We start from the raw sequence: 19157 nt of genomic DNA, 5'->3' as shown, positions 1-19157 counted from the left end.
GGGAACCTATTACAAGGATCTACAGGTGACCTCCTCCCTAGGGGACGGACAACAGAAAAGTGAGTGAAGGGAGACGTCGGACAGGGCAAGATATGCCAAAATAATAATCTATAAATTATCAAGGGTTCATGAGGGAGGGAGGAGGGAGGGGAAAAATGAGGAGCTGATGCGGGGGTGGGGTGGGGGGTGTTTTAGGTGGAGAGGAAATGTTCTGAGACTGATGAGGGTAATGAATGTACAAATGTGCTTTATACAATTGATGTGTGTATGGCTTGTGATAAGAGTTGTATGAGCCCCTAATAAAATGATTAAGTGATAATAATAATAATAAAAGAGGACATTCCAGCTGGAGAGAACTGCACCGAGGCATGCAGGCTGAAAAGCAAGCAGGGCTTCTTTTTTTTTTAAATCATTTTATTAGGGGCTCATACAACTCTTATCACAATCCATACACACATCCATTGTGTAAAGCGCATTTGTACATTCATTGCCCTCGTCATTCTCCAAACATTTGCTCTCCACTTAAACCCCCGGCATCAGCTCCTCATTTTTCCCTCCTTCCAGGCAGGGTTTCTAAGGTAGGGTTTTCTCTACACGGGCACTACTTTGTTTGGGGGAAACCCTGAGCGTTTCACAGCAATCCTGCCCTCTACCCACGAGATGCTTGCAGCAGCTTTCAAGCAATAACAACCAAAAAAACGTCTTCAGACTTTGCTCAATGTCTCCTCAGGGGGCAATACTGCTCCCGGTTGTGAAAGTGGTTTATGTACCAGTGTCATCCTTGACAGAGTCACAAGACTACTATAAAAAAAGGATCAAATATCAATTCAAAGGCAAATATTAGTACACCCCGTTTTTTAAGTGATCATAGTCAACTTGTTTATGTGGTGTTAAAATATTATTTTCCTTATATGAAATGATGTCAAAAGAAGACAGCTGATTTGGGGGAGTGAGTTGGGAGGTATATGTCCACCAAATGGTCTTACTGTGTTGTAAATTGTTTTTTAATTCTGAAGTTTTAATGACATATCATTCATACATCATATAATTCAAAGTTTATAAGCATACTAAAAAGAGCCATGCCATTACTACAATTATTTTCTTTTTTCTTGTAGTAATTACTAGCTTCCCATTTCCCCCAACCCTTTGTCATCACCCTAAGAAACTTAATCCAGTTTCTGTCTCTATAGATTTTTCTATCTTGGATTTCAAATAAAGAAAAACACACAAAAACAAACATCCCTCAGAACAATAACAAAATAAAACACAAAAACACCTCCGTTGAAAAAATTAAAAACGAAAACAAATTTAAAATGGGTTCAAAGGAAGAACCGATAAAGGTGTCAGATTTTAACCGAATCACACCTCCATCAGTCTGTTCTACAATGCACTGTGTCCGATGGCCAGGCTATTCACATCCCTGTCACTGGTCAGATGGGGTTCGCGGAAGGGTTAATCCATGTGAGAAGTCTGGGAACTGGACTTGGGGTTTCACTCTCACCCATAGCTTTACACAAACTGGGTGCTCTAGACCTTTTCTTAATACTTTAGCTCCCATCACACGTTTTCTGGTCCTTAGTGTAGTAAAATCTGGGTGGTTCATACTATGTGTTTTAAGAAGGATTAAAAATGTTTACTTGTTGGTATGCTAAAATGTACTTCGGGAGAGTACACTACTGGCTATACTTAGAAAGCAAAGAATGCCCATAGTATTATTTATTATATATAATTTTGTGAATAAAAACAATGTTATGATTCTTACGTGGTAACTGGAACTAGTCTTTGTTTATACAGCGCTGTATGTTCAAAAGCAGGCAAACTAAGAAGACCCATAGATTGTGAAGTGAGAAGCATTTACTAAAAGGCAATTTTACCTTGTCTTGCAGTATATTCATCATCTTCAATCAACCTTGCTAAACCAAAATCTGCTATTTTACACACAAGATTTTCTCCTACAAGAATATTAGCAGCCCGAAGGTCTCGGTGAATGTAGTTCATTCTTTCAATATAAGCCATACCATCAGCAATCTTGTGGGGGAAAGACAAAAAACAAAAACAGTGATACGAAAGGTAACAGCAAGAAGGCAATCTTGCTTAATGCTATACCAGATTACTGTGAAGAAACACCCCAGTCTCCTGAAAGGAAAAGCTGGTAAGAGGACACAGTCTCTATGAGTTAATGGAAAGACAGTATTACACACTGTAATTGAAAAGAACAGGTAAAGGTTCAGTTCAGCTTTCAAAAACTCAGAAGTCACGACTTTCACCTACTCGGCACATTCAGTCACCATTTGGGGCATAATGAACGCATGTTTTCTTTTGTTATTAGTTAAGAGGAGAGTCAGAGGGTTAATGAGGACAGAGGAATATTGATGGGCACAATACCGTCAAGTTCCAAATCATTCACTCATCTGAGATACCCAAGAAATAAAGATCTTAACACAGAGTGGGGTAAGGTGGGTCAGTAAACAACAGCTTGCTGACCAAATTGGGTTGTTTTTATATGGCATGGGAACTACAAGTGATTTTTACATTTTTAAAGAAAGAAAACAGAGAAGATGATGAGAATGGGAAGACGATATTCAAGAAACAAGAACGAAGGACGGAAAAGAAGACTTAATAACAAAAATAAATAACCACAACAAAAAATAGTAACAGAAATCCTTTGTGACCACAGAGCCTAGCATATAAATTTACCTGACCATGTACAAAAGGGATGTGCCAATCCCAACCATAGAATGTCTAAGAGTCTTGAATTCAGGAGCAAGGGCCAGGGCTGGTAAATGCTAAAATCTCACATGTAATAGTTTCTCAGTATAAGGCTTCTCTGAACTGGCCGATTCTGTGGGTCCCTGGACACCCACTGAGAGATAAGGAACCTATGAGAATAAGTCACAGAGTATTGACAAAATCATAGAAACTTTTACTAAACAAAAACATCAAAACGTGAAGCTGGTGCCTCTTGCATTTCCCTCATTTAGGTATATATACGCTTTTAAAGGCAGAGCTTCTATATATATAATTTTCCAAAAGAATTCTCCACTTTTCTATTAGAATGGCTTAAAACGGGTTCCTTTTTAATGTTCTTTGAGTTTGGGGAACAAGAAGAAGCTTAAAGTGGCAAGACCAGGGCGGTAGGGTGGGCGGAATAAGGTTTTCCCCAACACAGTTCTAGTAGGAGAGCCGGAGAGGGTCCTGAGACGCGGTAGTGCAACTGCGGGAAAATCACAGGACAAAGCAGGCAGGGTGCTCACCTTTCCCGGTGTCAGCATCGAGAGAGAGCAAATAGGTTTACATAATCTTGGGGCTACCAAGCCCTGGTAAGCACATGTGTAACAAGGTGGGCAGGTACTAGCAGCACACACTTAACAGAATAGATAGGTACTAGAGTTAAGATGGAGGCTTGACCTTGGGTGCCCCTGAGCTGTCTCCAGGGGGAATAATCTATGATCAGTATCAGAAGGGAGATGGCCCAGCTGCCCTTGAGAGGGGTGGCCAATAGAGCTGGACTGCTCATAATGACAGACAGCCTCTGGGCGTATAGTAAGCAGCCATATGCTAGTAAGAAGTCTCTTAGAAGTAGCACTATTACGGAGGGCTGGTGTGGGGATGATTTTTAGTCTGGAGAATGCGGCTGGGATTCAGCTCTCTCTCGCAAATGTGAAGACCTTCCTCCACCAGTCGGCCTCCCAAACTCTTCTCTGGATCACACTGGGAAATCCAAGACACATTCCTGGTTACAATTTATTCCATTAAATCCTTATTATCGTTAATCTTCTTAAAACACTGATGGAAATATCAGCTATCTGAGCTAGCTGATTTCTGAGCAATGCTTTTGGCACCCATCAAGCTGAAAATGCCAGACCATGTAAGATCCTGACTTCAACCATAATCCTATCAAGGGTAATGCTACAGTCTTCTCCCCGCAGTTTCTGGACTTCGGCCACAGCGTCTCCAATCATCAAAGTTGATGATCTTCCCTCTCGTGGCTCATCTTTCAGGTCTTTGTGACCTTCATGAAAATGCTTGATTTCTATTTCATGGGGATCAACACTTTCATACATTTGTTGGAAAGTTTTCAGTGATTTGAAAAGATGTCCTCTTGGGTTTTGTAAAAAATGTTACCGTTAGCCCTGACCTCAGAACTGTTTTAGCCCGATGCCACAAAAGTATCACTTTTAGGGAGGGGATCCTACTGAGTCTAAAACAAGTATATGATGGAGAGGACTGATCTGCAGCCATCTGCTGAGTGCAGAGACATGTTTACAATTACCAGGTTTGCAGTAAATCCATGCATGTATGAACTGGAATTTCAATAGTAGTATTTTTTTACTTAGACCCGTAAAACTGAAATGTCAGCAAGAGCCAGTAAAACGATGCTCAAATACCTATCACAGAATAGAAACTTAAAATATTGACTTTAATTTAAAAAATAAAATTTCAGAAAAGCAAATATATCCCACTCATCAATTTTAATAGTATATAAACACCTCAATTCTTATTTTGGATATTCAATTTAAAAACTGACATGCAGTTTAGATTCCCAACATTTTCTTTACAACAGCAAAAATTCATTTTCTTACAATATGTTGAAATATGAAAGATCTTTAAAAAGTTCATAGAAAATGTATAGTATGAAAAACCTTGCATGGATTTCTAAATCTTTAAATACCAAAATAAGTTCATACTAACCTGTCTGAACAAGATCTAATTTGAACACTAGTAAGGATAAGACATCAGTGTGAAAATAACAAAAAGAATTCTGCTAGAATTTAAGCAAGAACATCAATTTCATGGTGAAGCTTGGGTAGAATGGTGCGGTGTGGGAAATTTATGAGAATACTGCCCACAGAGAAATCAGTTTACAAACAGATGGATCATTTTAAGGATGCAACCATCATGAAGATAGTTCATCAGGAGACCGTCCACCTAGCTCATGAAGAAAAACTTACTCTTGCTCATGCCCTAACTTAAGAAGACTGCCAAGGACAGGAAGCAATAGTCCACTCCCATCTGCATCTTAATAGATTCAGCTTGAAAACTTATGGAGCAACTTCCCACTCGGTGGGTGCCAAAACTTGCATTCACTCGTGCAAGCTGTAGACAGAAGCAGAGCCATCAATGGAAATTTGAAACAAGTGGGATCAAGTTCCTGAAGCATTTCTTAGATCAACCGTGTAACAGGAGACAAACCCAAAGCAAACTGACGTAGTGACTACTAAGGTGGGAGTGGTCTGATCAAAGCAAACAGACTGGTCAAGAGCCAAGGTCATGGTAGCAGTTCTTTGGAAAGCCCCGGGGCATTTTGCATGTTGATTTCTCTGGAGGGACAACGCCTGATAACATCTGTTATTGTGAGCCACTTCTCTGTCCACAGGGACATGTTCCTACTTGGTCCTCTCATCAAACAAGGGCCATTTTGAAAGTTTTGATGGGAAATCAGTAGATATCCATCTTATAGTCCTTCTGACTGCTTTCTGTTTCCTCATCTTAAAAAAAAGTCAAAAAATATTGGCAAATAAAGTCTTTACAGGGCACATATTCTTCTTCAGGTAACAATGCAAAACGGACTGCATGAAACAAGGTTAATTCCCAGGACCCTCTGTTAAGATAGTTTAGTATCAAGTCTCACAAAAGTGTCTTGACCTTGGTAAAGGTTATGCTGAGTAGTTTACATTTTTTATCTTTTAATTCCATTTTCCACAAACAATTTTAAGTCTCCTCGTATAAATACGTATGCATTTAATATGATGTCTGTTTTCTACAAGGGCAACAATGAACTGGGAATTAAATGTCTAGTTCTAATATTGCTTTTACTACTGACAAATCATTAGTCTTTGGACACCTGTTATTCAAATACTACGTTATCTGTTAACATAAGGAAATGAGATGTTCTTTCCAGTTCTAAAACCTCATGATTTCACTAAAGCAGACCCCAGATGATCAATATCTCACTTACAATACTTAATTGCCCTTTAATGAAATGTAAATTTGCCCTCATTTTGCAATGAATAAACCTACCAACTACTCCAAAGAATTATTCATTGTAATCACTTTCACTTGTTGCACATACAGCTTTTAAATGAATGAAAAGGGTTTTCTTGCACTAAAGTAAGCCAGGTAAGAACCAGGTGAACCTGTTCCTACTGACGTACAATTGCTTACAGGTACATATAGAGACAGTCCTTGTTCATAATCTTAGAGTTACCCATATATCAATTATACTATTCTGCTAAGATTAGTCTACATTTTTAACGAATATATACAAGTACCTGTGCAGCCATATCAACCAGTTGTGGGAGCTTCAAAAACTTTCCATCTCCCTCCTTAAGGAAATCTAATAAGCTCCCTGCAAAAGAGAGTAGGCAAATCTTAAAAAAAATCTTAAAATCAGTATTGAAACAAATACTCTCCCTGCTCCCCACGCCCACATCACCAAACCATAACACTTCAGCTTTCATTTTTATTTTCTGCAGCTTGGAATTTCTTAATAATTATCCTTTAATATTCTAAAAGATGTTCTTAAAAATCTATACCTCCACATGAAATACATTTTTTAAAAAGTAAAAATGCACTAACATCACTGTGGTAGTTACATAAAGTTGTCAAATTGAGACTTAAGAGTGACGGAGTGGAGTTTAGCCTGTCGATCAGGTCGCAGCTTGATGACCTCATTTGGAGACACTAAGGAGATAAATAGCTAGCTGGAGGCGGGACACATGCTCATTCCCTAGGAGACATTCCTGTTTAGAAGACACATGGAGCTATGCTAGAGCCCTGGAACTGAAGGAGCCACGTGGAGACCCCTGCCAGCGCTGAGATGCTTCCATCGCCACTGAATCCACAAGACTTTCCACCCACTGGCCCGTGATCTTCCTGCATTCTGCATCATTGCATTTGTTGCATGAGTCTGAAGAGAAATTTATAGGTTGGTATCGGACATCTGGGCTAATATCTGACTTATGGACTTGATCTGGACTGGGCTAGGATGTTTTCTCAAAATTCAACTGCTCTTGTATATAAAGCTCTTTCTTATACATGAGTGTCTATGCATTTGTTTCTGTAGTCAACCCAGACCAACTCAGTCACCAAATTAGAGGCATTCTTCCTTTATTTCGATCAAAATCAGTGGTCCCAATTTTGATCCAAAGAGTAGTACTAGAGAATTATCTATTTTAAAGTCAATCTGAATCAAGAGTTTGGACAACTGGGATTATTTGGGAAAAATACAATTAGATCTAGGTTGCTAAAAGAGTTGCCGTGACAGTGTTGGCTCAACCAACTTCTCTCAATTTCAGAAACCCTAAAATAGCAACACACTGGACAAGTAGAGGAAACAGTACAAAGGAAAATGATGGCTGCTGCTCTTCTAATCGTGGTGAAAAGCTTCCTATTTGCCTGAATTCAATCAAGAGAAAACAACAGACAAACCTGAAATAAAATACGTTTTAAACAAGGGTTTCAAAATATTCATGGAACAATTCCATTATCTTTGAATTTCATTTTTTCCATGAAAAATTTGAAGTCCACTCATCAGACAACTGTACTATTCTCTTTAAAAGTTCTAAGCTTTGAGTCTTTGAAACCCAGGAGGCTGTGGCCCATCCTCTGAAACTGAGAATGCTCATGCTCCTTGCAACGGTTCTGCTTTCCCTAGTTGCTTCAGAAATGGTGGGCCTTCTCTTTGAATGGATGCCAACAGATCCCCTGGCTTGTTTCCTGCATGTAGAATTTCGGCTGCTCTTTCCTTTCATCCTTTCTGTCTCCTTGGTCTAAGTTGATGAGCTTTCTGTTGTGGCGATTGATTAAATCCATTACAGCTACAAGCTAAAACGTACTTTTAACAAAATAGTGTGTAGCCGTGTTCTTGGTGAACATCCTAGGATACACATCCTTAGATGAAACTGAAGACATAAAATGGTTGATGAAGAAATGAAAACGATCTATTTTAGCAACTAAGGGGTTCTGGTGGCACGAAGATTAACGCACTCAGCTGCTAACCAAAAGGTAGGTGGTCTGCGCCCACCAGCTGCTCTGGGGGAGTGGGATGTGGCGGTCATTTGAAACCCTCCAGGCCATTAGATCCCAGAGTCAGGTCCACTCAATGACCATGGGTTTGGTTTTTAGGAAATTCTGCAACCAGCTGACAAAATATGCCGTGAACTTATTAAAAGCAAACAGGATAAAGAACTCCTAAATGACTAGCAACCTAAATCGACTAAAAGACACACGTAAGCAATGCACAAGAAGCTTAGAACAGTCCACCAATCTGAAAAGATGCTCAATCATTCATTAGGAAAATACAAAACAAATTAAATGGGAGACTAGACCAATAAACTGGCAAAGCTTAAAAGATCTAGCAATATCAAGTATTACACAGAAGTAGAAAAATAGGAATTTTCAAATATGCTAGCAGAAGGACTAATCAGTAATGTCTACACTGGAAAATACCCAGGCAATACCTTCAGAAAAACAGATGTAGGTGTCCTATGACCGCCTAATTCCCTTTTTAGGTATATAGTAAATCCAGTCTGATTTTGGACAATGTGAACTTGCCTTTTAATATTACATAAATTTTCTTTCACTTTGAAAGAAATCAACTTTCACGGGCACTAACTCACTGCCTTGAGTCGCTGCCAGCTCACAGCAAACCCCGAGGACAGGATAGAACTGTTCCTGTGAGCTCCTGAGGCTGGAGTTCTTCACCGCAGTGTGACGCTCGTCTTTCTCCTAAGGAGCAGCTGGTGGTTTCGAACTGCTGACTGCATTTTGCAGCCTGACTCGTAACCACTATGCACTAAAGGCTCCTTTTTCTTGCAGTAAAGTAAGGCTAAACGAGAATGATGTGCACCTTTTCCAATGTATCTTCAAATCCAATTTAAAGACACACTTAAAAACAGATCTCCTTTGAATCTGGGGACTGCCTATATACTCAACTAGTTTCACGAAAACACATAAACATGGAAAAATTTACACGTAACTTCAGAAGAAGTTCATGGGTCCTCTGAAAGTCAAGTAGAAAGTACTCAAAAAAGCACAGCGAAATCAATTCAAAGCCACCCTAAAGTTGATCTCACACGCCTCTCTACTTACCTTTCCATAGTAACCACTCTTCACAAACAAGCCTGGCTCAGCAAGTTTTTAGTATGCTTTCTACCACCTGTGACTTGTCTCCTATTCTCCTCATTTAAGGAAATACCACGATCCTTCCTTTAGCTATACCCTTCGTAACCTTAAAGGTTACGTGTCATTTCCAGCAATCTTTCTCAACATATTGCAGCACGTCTGGAATTATATTTATATAATATAATTTATATAATACAATTATATCTACTGAATGTATCAAACACTTGGTAATTAAAGCTTTAGTCTGCAGCTTCTTTTTCCGTGTGTGTGTGTGTGTGTGTGTGTGTGTGTGTATGTTTTATAGTGAACTGCTGTTTACTTTTAACTCTTCACAAGATTAGGTCTTTTTTAATGCCGGGGGTTTAAGTGCTGGGGGAGGAAATGTTTTGAGAATGATGAGGGCAATGAATGTACAAATGCGCTTTACACAATTGATGTGTGTATGGATTGTGATAAGAGTTGTATGAGCCCCTAATAAAATGATTTAAAAAAAAAGATTAGGTCTTTTTAATCCAAATTCAATGTGAAATATTTGGGTGGCTTTATTTCTCTGACACTTTATACCTGGTAGGGTGCTTGTAAATGAAAAGCATTCAACATAGTTGGGCTGATAGAAGCTTCTAGAAGAGTCTGATTATAAAGATTTCAGAAGGTATACGTAATGCTCACAGTAGACTGGGATCTTAATGGGAACCGTTCAACGCGTGGCTTAAAGAGAATCTGAAGGAAGGGTAGTGGGTCGGCTGGTTAGGACACAGGAAACCCAAGTCCACACGAAGGCAGTAACATGAACTAGATCATGGGGACCCAGCAAGAACATGACCCATGTGTCCAGAGAAATGGGATTAACCTCCCACCAGGAAATAATCCTGGCTAGTAATCTGACAACACACATTCCCTCATTAAAAAATCGTTGGAATTATAAGGCAAAGATGAATGACTGTAATGAAAATCTCATTACACGTGGATTTCTTTTGCCTAATAGCTTCATGGAATTAATCTGTTGCCCCTTTTCTCTCTCCTTCCTGCTCTAGTTGAAAGTCCTTTTTACAAGTGCCCTTAAGGGGTTTGGGAGGTATAGCGGTGGAGGTGGGATAAAAGGGAGGTGATATCCCTTTCCATGGAGAAAGGCAATGTTTGGAAATTGATTGTGGCAGCAATTGTACATTCTAATTGATATGCTTGAAATTTGGAATGATCTATGTATTAAATCCCACCTAATAATAAATAAATAGATAGATAGATAGATATATAAAAAGGTGTCCTGTGCTTTACGTGTATTTTGGCTATCAATTAATAGCTTATATCCATTCTTCACTTTTGGTTTCCACCCATTTCAGAGGAGAAAATCATTTCATATGGTGGCCTTGTGGGTTAAGCGTTGGGCTGCTAATTGCATGGTCAGCCATTTGAACTCATCAGCTGCCCACCCCCACCCCCACCCCCGAGGGAAAGACGAGGCTGCCTGCCCCCATAACGACTTAAAGCCCCAGAAGCCCTCAGGGGCAGTCTGCTCCGTCCTACAGGGTGGCTGAGTTGGAAAGGACTCAATAGCGTGAGTTTGGTTTGATTTTAAAGCAAATGGATAGCTTGTAGTTACCCCTGTCACCACTAGAGGGAACCACACCACTAAACCAAGATGGACTACAGAGTGTGACATTTATCAGTGGTTTGAAAAACTAAATTATCTGGAAGATCAAGATAAATTTGAAGATAGAACAAAGAACCATCAGATGAGTCAGCAATCCCAATCCTAAGTATCCACCTACAGTCAAGGCAGGAACACAAATGTATGCATGCCTCAGTGTTCCTGAAACACTGCTGCCACTGAGTCAATGCTGACTCAGAGTGACCCCCTGTGAGTTTCCAAGGCTGTAACTGTTTACAGGAGTAGAAAGCCCAGTCTTTCTCCTATGGAGCTGCTGGTGGTTTCAAACTGCTGACCATCCGGATTGCAGCCTAATGTGTAACCCCTACATCACAAGGAATCTCTACAATAGCTAAAAGGGGGAGGCGATGGAAATATCACCATATGAATGCATTGAAGGTATACACTTCCAATGGATTGTTAATTAGTCAGCCCTAATGAAATGGCACCCAATGCATGCGACAATATGAGGAACCTTAGACATATTATTCTGAATAAAAGGAGTCAGTCACAGAAAGACAATGTGTAAGATTATTAATGATCATCAGTATGTGTGAGAATGGGAGTTTTAGCTTTGAAAGCAATAGACATGACACATGTAATCAATGTCAATGAAATATACAAACAGAATTGTTTAAGCAATGTCTTTTTATGTCTACTTTCACAATTAAAAAAAGTGATACAAGATAGGCAAAAAGCATTCTGGTCAGTATATTTGTTAATTTTAGTAATACAGGTGACTAACAAAACCGGGGTGCTCACAGTAAGAGACACAGATTGCTTATCTTCGTTTGAAACCACTGGACAGAGAAACGTTTGTGGCCTCCCTCCTGAGGGCATCTCATTTGGTGGTGGTTCTGAGGGCAATGCGAAGATAAACCCCTTCAAAGTAAGAAGGCCTTACTTTCTTCCCCAACGTCTAGTACAGGAGAGAATATCCACCCTGGACACTCACCGACTGCTTGCTACATGAGAGCACACAGCTGTGAGTGAACACTTGGCTTGTAACGAAGCTTCTAAGTGCTCGGCTAGGGACTCGACATAGATCTAAAACTAAAGCTTGGTCACTCCCAGTCATTCAGCATTAACCACAGACTTCAATGGACAGCGGTGAAAGAGCATTTCCTAGAGCTCTGAGTTTAAAGGTTCGTTATAGCTACACTAAAATGAGATAAAATTAATCTCTTTAATTTTACCTGATTAGTTTAGGACTAAAAATACAGACTTCATTTTCACTGCATTATTTTAATTCAATTTGTACCAATACTCTTTTCCCTTTTTGCTGTTGTTGATAAGCTCAGTCAAGTCAATTCCAACTCCGAGAGCCCCTACGTACAAAAGAACAAAACCGTGCCTGGTCCTGCCCCATCCTCACAACTGCTGAATGAGAGGGTGTTTGAACCTACTGCTGCAGCCACTGTGTCAATCCATCTTTCTGAGGGCATTCCAATTTGTTCGGACCCTCTTCTCTATGAAACACGATGTCAACATTTCTGGGGACTAGTCCCACAGTGCACAAGATGAAGTCTTACTACCCTCGCTTCTAAGGAGCATTCTAGCCTGCACTTCGTCCAAGCAAACAGATGTTTGTTCTTCTCAAAGTCCATGGTAGTTCCAGTATCTTCACCAACACCACAAATCCATTTCCTTTACTCCAATCTACATGGAAAATAACTTCTGCAACCCTAATTTTCCTTTTAAACTTTCTACTATTCTCTAAATAAATGGAACTATTACTACTAGCTCATTATTTCTTTTCCAATGTTTCTATAAAAAAATCTTAAAGTTAGAAATCACTACACATAGAAATAAAGACTTAAAATCTATCAACATAAATACCCTCAGAGTTCAAGAGCATACACATACCTTTGGACATAAATTCGGTGACGATGTAAATTGGCTCTTCCGAAACAACGGCATAGAGCGGCACAAGTTTATCGTGTCTTAATTTTTTCATGATCTGAGCCTCTTGAAGGAACGCTTCGGGCATCATTGTACCTGGCTTTAGTGTTTTGATTGCTACTTTTGTGGTTCCATTCCAGGTCCCTAGAGAAACAAGACATCGTATGGCATCATCTACAGTGCAGGGGGTTTCTGACTCCTCCATTCCCACCAATGGCAATTACCTTAAAGATCTACATTTACTTTATCAAAAATGTGACATGAGGCTCCACGGCAGAGTAACAACAGCAAAAAGCAGTGCAGGCTTCTTACCCATCCAGACTTCACCAAAACAGCCTTGGCCTAATTTAACCTCCAGTCGCAGGGATTCCCGGGGGATTTCCCAAGCATCTTTCGCTAGACCTTGAGTCTGGGGTTTCACAGTTGGACACACAGTGGTTAACTTATGGCATAAACCGTCCGCGTGCTCTAGATAAATGAAGAAGCTACATTTTACAATGAAGGACTCACAGAAATCAAGGCATAAATCTCCATGTTTTACCAAGTTTAAATTAAAGCAAGTAAAAGCAAAACATCACGTGCTTTATCAGTTACTCTAGGACAGCAGTCTTCAACCTGTGGGTCGCGACTCCTTGTGGGGTCGAACGACCCTTTCACAGGGGTCACCCGATTCATAACAGTAGTAAAATCACAGTTATGAAGTAGCAAGGAAAACAATTTTATGGTGGGGGTAGGTCAGCACAGCATGAGGAACTGTATGAAAGGGTCGAGGCATTAGGAAGGTTGAGAACCACTGCTCTAGGAGCACACGCACAAAAGGATGAAGTTACTAAAGAGTAACGGAATGTTCCAGTATGATGATTCAGCCCTTTACAAATATCTCATGTATATCTCACATAAAAGCAGCAGAACTGATTCCGCAGGTCTGCTTCCAAATATAGGTGTCTGACCACCAGGCTTTCCTTTACCTCTAACCACTGATGTCAAGAGGCATACCAAAAGGAAGGAAACTATGCTTCAGCCAGCAGGTTAATTTCTAAATATAGGAGACACCAAAGCAAGGAAGCCCAGATTTCCAAGGGCTTGACTAGCCAACCCTGCTATGACTTCCTTAGTGTAAGTAAGACACATTGCTGCCCGCGTTCTCAGTAACGCATCACAAACATTCACATTCTGACAAGTGTCTGACAACTGATGCCAGTGCTTGGGAACACTTTTGATCAGAGTCAAGATCGGGGTGTCTTGGTAGGCTGTTTGCGGTCGGTTATCACTAAGGCAGAAATGACTAGGGAAGAGCCCCTTCCTCCACTACTAATCAATGACTTTCAGATACGTTCACATAGATCTAACTGGCAATGAAAACTTCTGAGACAGAAGGCACTAATACTCATTAACACCAATGCTGTTTAAAGACTAAAGAATGTTTGTAGTTACTACACATTAATTTAACAGGAAAAATGCATCTTCAGATCCAATTTTATTCAGTTTCTACTTCAGGAATTCTTATGTGCTCCCGTCAATCCAGGGAAGAAAACCTAAAATAGATATGTGACATTGCTTTTTATGTAAACGTTTTAGTTTTATATTCTTAGTAAGGGTCCACAAATAAAATACTAGCCCTTACTGTCTAAAATATATTCTTACAATCTTGGTATTCATCTATTATGAATGGCAACTCTAATGTAAATACTCTGCCAGTAAGATACAAGACTCAAAAGATGGTAGTCTGATTTAAATAGAGGATCCAAGAATGCAAGTCCGGTAATAAGGCAGGTATTAATTATTCCTTATGTTCCTTCCGTTCCTCAGACATGAAAGCTATTGAGCGTGTAGTCTGTGTAAATACTGTGCCGGACATGAAGACATGGATTCTGTCCTCATCAAACAGAACACAAGAAGGCCGTCTTTACTTCTGAAACATTCACCTACCTGTATAGTGTTTCACCAATTTCTGCAGAGTCTCAAATTGGGCTCTGGTTGTGATGTAGTATCCACCGTTGTCAAGTTTTCTAATTTTGTAGTGTTTCACATTGTCACCCCTGACCTCGTCCCAATCACGAATAGAGAGGGAATAAGCACCTAGGAGGAGAAGGGACATTTTAAGCTGCATCTGTCTCACAATGCTGCCCAAGAAAAGTGTGACGTCTGTATTACTGTAGCAATGTTCATACCTTTAGTAGTTTCGCTCTCCCTTACTAAGAAAATACCCCGCTGGTTCCCAGGGTTCAAAAGTAACCTTTCAGCATCTTTTCTACCCATTTTGCCAAAATACCACCTGGAAAAAAAGGAATGATGTTTTCAGTAGGCAAGGGGTCAAGGTCAGGAAGATTATATAGAAGTCTCAAAGAATGGAGCGGGGCAGGGCAAAGAACTCTGACAAAAGTGGTTAGCTGTTAATGATACACAGTTTCAAACGGAACTACAGACTTGTATTTATTAAACAGGAACATTAAAAAGCTGAAAGTCAGGATATACTCTGTCACAGCATTTCCAGGTGTTGACTACTCAACGAGTGTTTCTTAAGCAACACCTCTCAGTCATGCCAACAGTAAGTGCGGGACAGACAGCAGACAGACATACGTGACCGATGGAAACAGAGAACAGCTTAAGTGTTTACCAGCAACCATGTGGTCACTCATATCCAGTAGGATGACAACATGAAAAAGAACAGAAAGCTAAACGCACCCCTGCCGTTGACTCACTTCTGACTCAGGGTGACCCCATGTGTACCATAACCAAATTATTAGGAGTAAAAACTCGTGGGGGTTTGATCTAATCTAGTTTTGTGAACAAAACTGACAGGCTCTGCTTTGAGGAAGCTCACAGGAGAGAAGAGAATCCAAAAGGGCACAAGAGAAGCCAAGTGCCTAGTACAACGGAGTGAAGGGAGTCAAGCGATGTAGGATTAGAGAAGAAACAGAGACCGACAGGGCATCTGCTACGTAAAGAGCGTGTGCAAAGTGCTGTGACAAAAATTTTTCAGATAAACTTGGTTTGAACTAAAACTAAGTTTTGTCACTTTTGGTGGGCTTTTAACTTTTTTAAAATAAATTATAAGTTTCAGAAAAGATGTGAGAACCATACATAGACCAGACCCCATATACTCTTCACCCAGGTTCCCCGAGGGAGAAAGAGGAGGCTGTATACTCCAGTAAAGAGTTTGGGAAACCCAGAGGGCCAGGTCCTCTGTCCTATAGGGGCACTATGATAAGGTGACCAGATTTTAACATTGGTAAAGCGGGACACCATTGATAAAACTGATATCCTGGTGAAATAGCCACATGGCAGCCGAAAACCATATACCCTAAGCTTGTCGTGCATTCTTTCCAAAAATCGGGACTTTTTAAAAATGCCGAGGGATGTGGGCCAAATTGTTAAAAAGCGGGACTGTCCCGCCAAAAGCGGGGTGTCTGGTCACCTTACACTAGAGTCAGAAGTGCCCCAATGGCAGTAAGTGATGTGGGTGTGGTGTGGTGTGGTGAGGTGAGGTGTCAAAAACAAGGACACTCCCCCATAGAATTACAATAAAACCACCCATGTCAATGCTAACACAACACTAACAAAAGTAAACTTTTGAAGTGAGAAAATCTACAAAACAGAAAAAGGGTTAATCTTCCCTCAATACAAGAACACTTTGATCTAACAAACTGGCATTCTGTGATGTTCACCTTCCCCCCCTCCCCCCTCCGCCCCCTACATGATCGCTGAAGACAAAATGGGTGCATAAGCAGATGTGGTGAAGACAGAGGGTGGTGCCCGGCTATTAAAAGATATAGTGTCTGGGGTCTTAAATGATTGAAGTAAAGCGGCCATCTAGCAGTGAAGCAACAAGCCCACATGGAAGAAGCCAGTGCAATCGTGAGGTGTCATCAAGACCAGGCAACAGGCATCAGAAGACTCACAACAAACAGTAAACAAACGAATAAAAATGTATTGGTGAGAATGGAGGGGGGTTGGAGTGGAGACCCAAAGCCCATCTGTGGACAATGGAACATCCCCCCACAGAGGGGTGGCAGGAAGGGGACGAGTCAATTAGGGTGCAGTAGAGCACTAATGGATCACCAACACACCTCGGATCCCTTGAGGCCTCCTCTCCCCCCACTACTATGACCCCAGTGCCGCTTCCCACTCTGGACTAGACGGAAGTATGTACACAGGTGTAGGTATAGAACTCACAACACATGGAACCCAGAAACAGGAATAGAGAGAGATACCAGAAAGGTAGGGGGAAGTGGGAAAGAGATGGGGAGGGAGGGGGCACCGACTGTAATGAATGACACATTACCACACACCCCCAATCCAGGGGAAAGAACAATAGAAACCAGAGGGGAAGGGAGACAGTGGTTGGTGTGAGATCTGAAAATAATTAACAATCTATAATCTATCAAGGGCCCTCAAGGGTTGGGGGGAGGGGGAAAGGAGAGAGGGGGGAAAAAAAAGAAGGCTGATCCCAAGGGCTCAATGCAAAGTAAATGTCTAGAAAAGAGCAATAGAATATATGTACGTATATGTCAGATACAATTGATGTATGGATTATAACAAGAGTTGTAAGAGCCCCCAATAAAATTATCTAAAAAATAAAAAATTTTAAAAAGGGGTTATTATAATTTTTAAAAACAAGTTGAGTAATAAAAGATAGAAACCCGGCATAATGTATACCATTATTAATGCGGATTTGTTATGGTTCTACTTAAGCAGATACTACTATGCATATGCATGAATTATTTATTTTCAAGTAATATCTCCTGTTAATATGATACATTAACTATATTAAGATCAATGTGTAACTGCGTGTGTATAAAGTGTGGCTAAGTACAATGTGCATTAAAATATTTTAAAAAATCAAAAGAATAAATAAAATATGAAGTAATATCATACTCTTCTGCCTGAATGGAATCTGCAGGCGCTACATAATTGCTAGGGATATAACCGTTCTTTCCTGTAGCAATTGATCTTGCTTCCCACCAGTCTCCTTCCCTGCAAAACATAAAACAACAATTACCATAAAGATATTTCTCAAGATAAGATATATTGCAATGTTGTCTTGTGTCTGAGACACAACTTTCACTTTTTTATTTATGCACTAATTTATTTAGTGCATCTTTTCTCAACTGAGAGTGGTTAGAAATTTATTTAAGAAGTACACTCAAAGGACAATCAAAAAGAGGTTACATGAATTAAGGAGGTAAGAAAAAGGAAAACATAATTGTATATTTCTCTACTAAACAACAGAAAATCCCTCACACATGCTTTGATTACAATTTCTTTTTTATTAAAAATTTTTTTCAACCATACCAATAAGCAATTTGGGAGGGAAATCTTTCCAATTACTGTTTTTATCAACTGCTTCAATTTTTAAAGTTTTATCAATGTCATTTACATGCCATAAAATTTACCCATTTAAGGTATAAAATTAAGGTTTTTAGTCGACTCACAGAGTTGTGTAACTCTCCCCCCTAAACAATTTTGGAATATTCCTATCGTCCCCAAGAAAAACCTGGAAGCCCTTAGCAGTCACTTTCTCTTCCTCCCCACCTTCCAAATCCTGGCAGACTCTACTTTCTTTTCTACGGATTCACCGATTCTGGGCATTTCACATACATGAAATCATCCACGATGTGGTCTTTTGTGACTGCCTTTTTCAGTAATAGGATTTCTCAAGGTTCATCTACGCTGCAGCATGTTTCGGTACTTCTTTCTTTTGTACTGACAAATGCTTTCCTTTTTAACAATACATCAACTTTTAGTACTCTTTTTAGGAAAAAACCAGGTGCTCTAGCTCTAGTACTCTTAGAGCCCAGATAGTAACAGTGAATAGTAATGCTAAAGACATCGAATTCCTGGAATAGTGTACATTTACAAAAATGCCCACAAATAGCCAAAGAAGAGTAAAATTAAATTTCAAGTCCAGATGTGAGAACTGTATGATTTATAACACACACGTCCTAACTTTCCCAAAACTAAAATGCGAGCAAATATTATCAATCTTTAATGAGGAAAATAAATTTAGAATCAACTACTAAAGATAAAGTGCATTGTCTGCTTTACCAGAAGGTAAGCATTCAAAACAGATGATCCAAATTGGAATGTGAGCGGCTGATGGGTACAAATAGCCAAGGGTGCGGTCCACAGCCACCACATGCTCCTTGCACAGATGTGTGGGGTGAACTTAAGCCTTAAAAAACGGAATGATGTGTGTATGGATTGGGATAACAGTTGTATGAGCCCCTAATAAAATGTTAAATAAAAAAAATAAACCTGAAAATGCTTAGGTTCTGTCAAGACCTGGAAAAAAAAAAAAAAAACGGAATGAAAATCCTAAGGTAATTGAAATAGGTGTAAGTTTTGTTGTCTGCTAGTATCTTTAAGCGCTTTCAGACACACAAATGAAATCTTTGCTTATCAAGTTAGAGGATCCACCATGGTTAAGTGCTTGGCTCCTGACAAAAAGGTCAACAGTATGAATCTACAGTCAGTCAGC

The 19157-nt window shown here is 39.9% G+C and overlaps 1 protein-coding gene across 2 annotated transcripts in view; it reads right to left on the bottom strand.

The window, feature by feature from the left end:
• The window catches only part of YES1 (YES proto-oncogene 1, Src family tyrosine kinase), a 77942-nt gene that overhangs the window by 5183 nt on the left and 53602 nt on the right, over positions 1–19157 (bottom strand). For both annotated transcript variants that reach the window (XM_045296171.1, XM_004702889.2), the window contains exons 4-10: positions 17555–17653; positions 14848–14951; positions 14606–14755; positions 12989–13144; positions 12641–12820; positions 6273–6349; positions 1875–2028 (exon numbers count right to left, since the gene is read on the bottom strand). In XM_045296171.1, the coding sequence (XP_045152106.1) occupies positions 1875–2028; positions 6273–6349; positions 12641–12820; positions 12989–13144; positions 14606–14755; positions 14848–14951; positions 17555–17653 (920 nt within the window). The remainder of the gene's footprint in view (positions 1–1874; positions 2029–6272; positions 6350–12640; positions 12821–12988; positions 13145–14605; positions 14756–14847; positions 14952–17554; positions 17654–19157) is intronic.

Source organism: Echinops telfairi, unplaced genomic scaffold (assembly GCF_000313985.2).
Source record: "Echinops telfairi isolate 266 unplaced genomic scaffold, ASM31398v2 ScPeMD7_7400;HRSCAF=8409, whole genome shotgun sequence".
Taxonomy (NCBI): Eukaryota; Metazoa; Chordata; class Mammalia; order Afrosoricida; family Tenrecidae; genus Echinops; species Echinops telfairi.
Note: the sequence above shows the minus strand (reverse complement) of the source record. Positions and strands in the feature narration are given on the sequence as shown.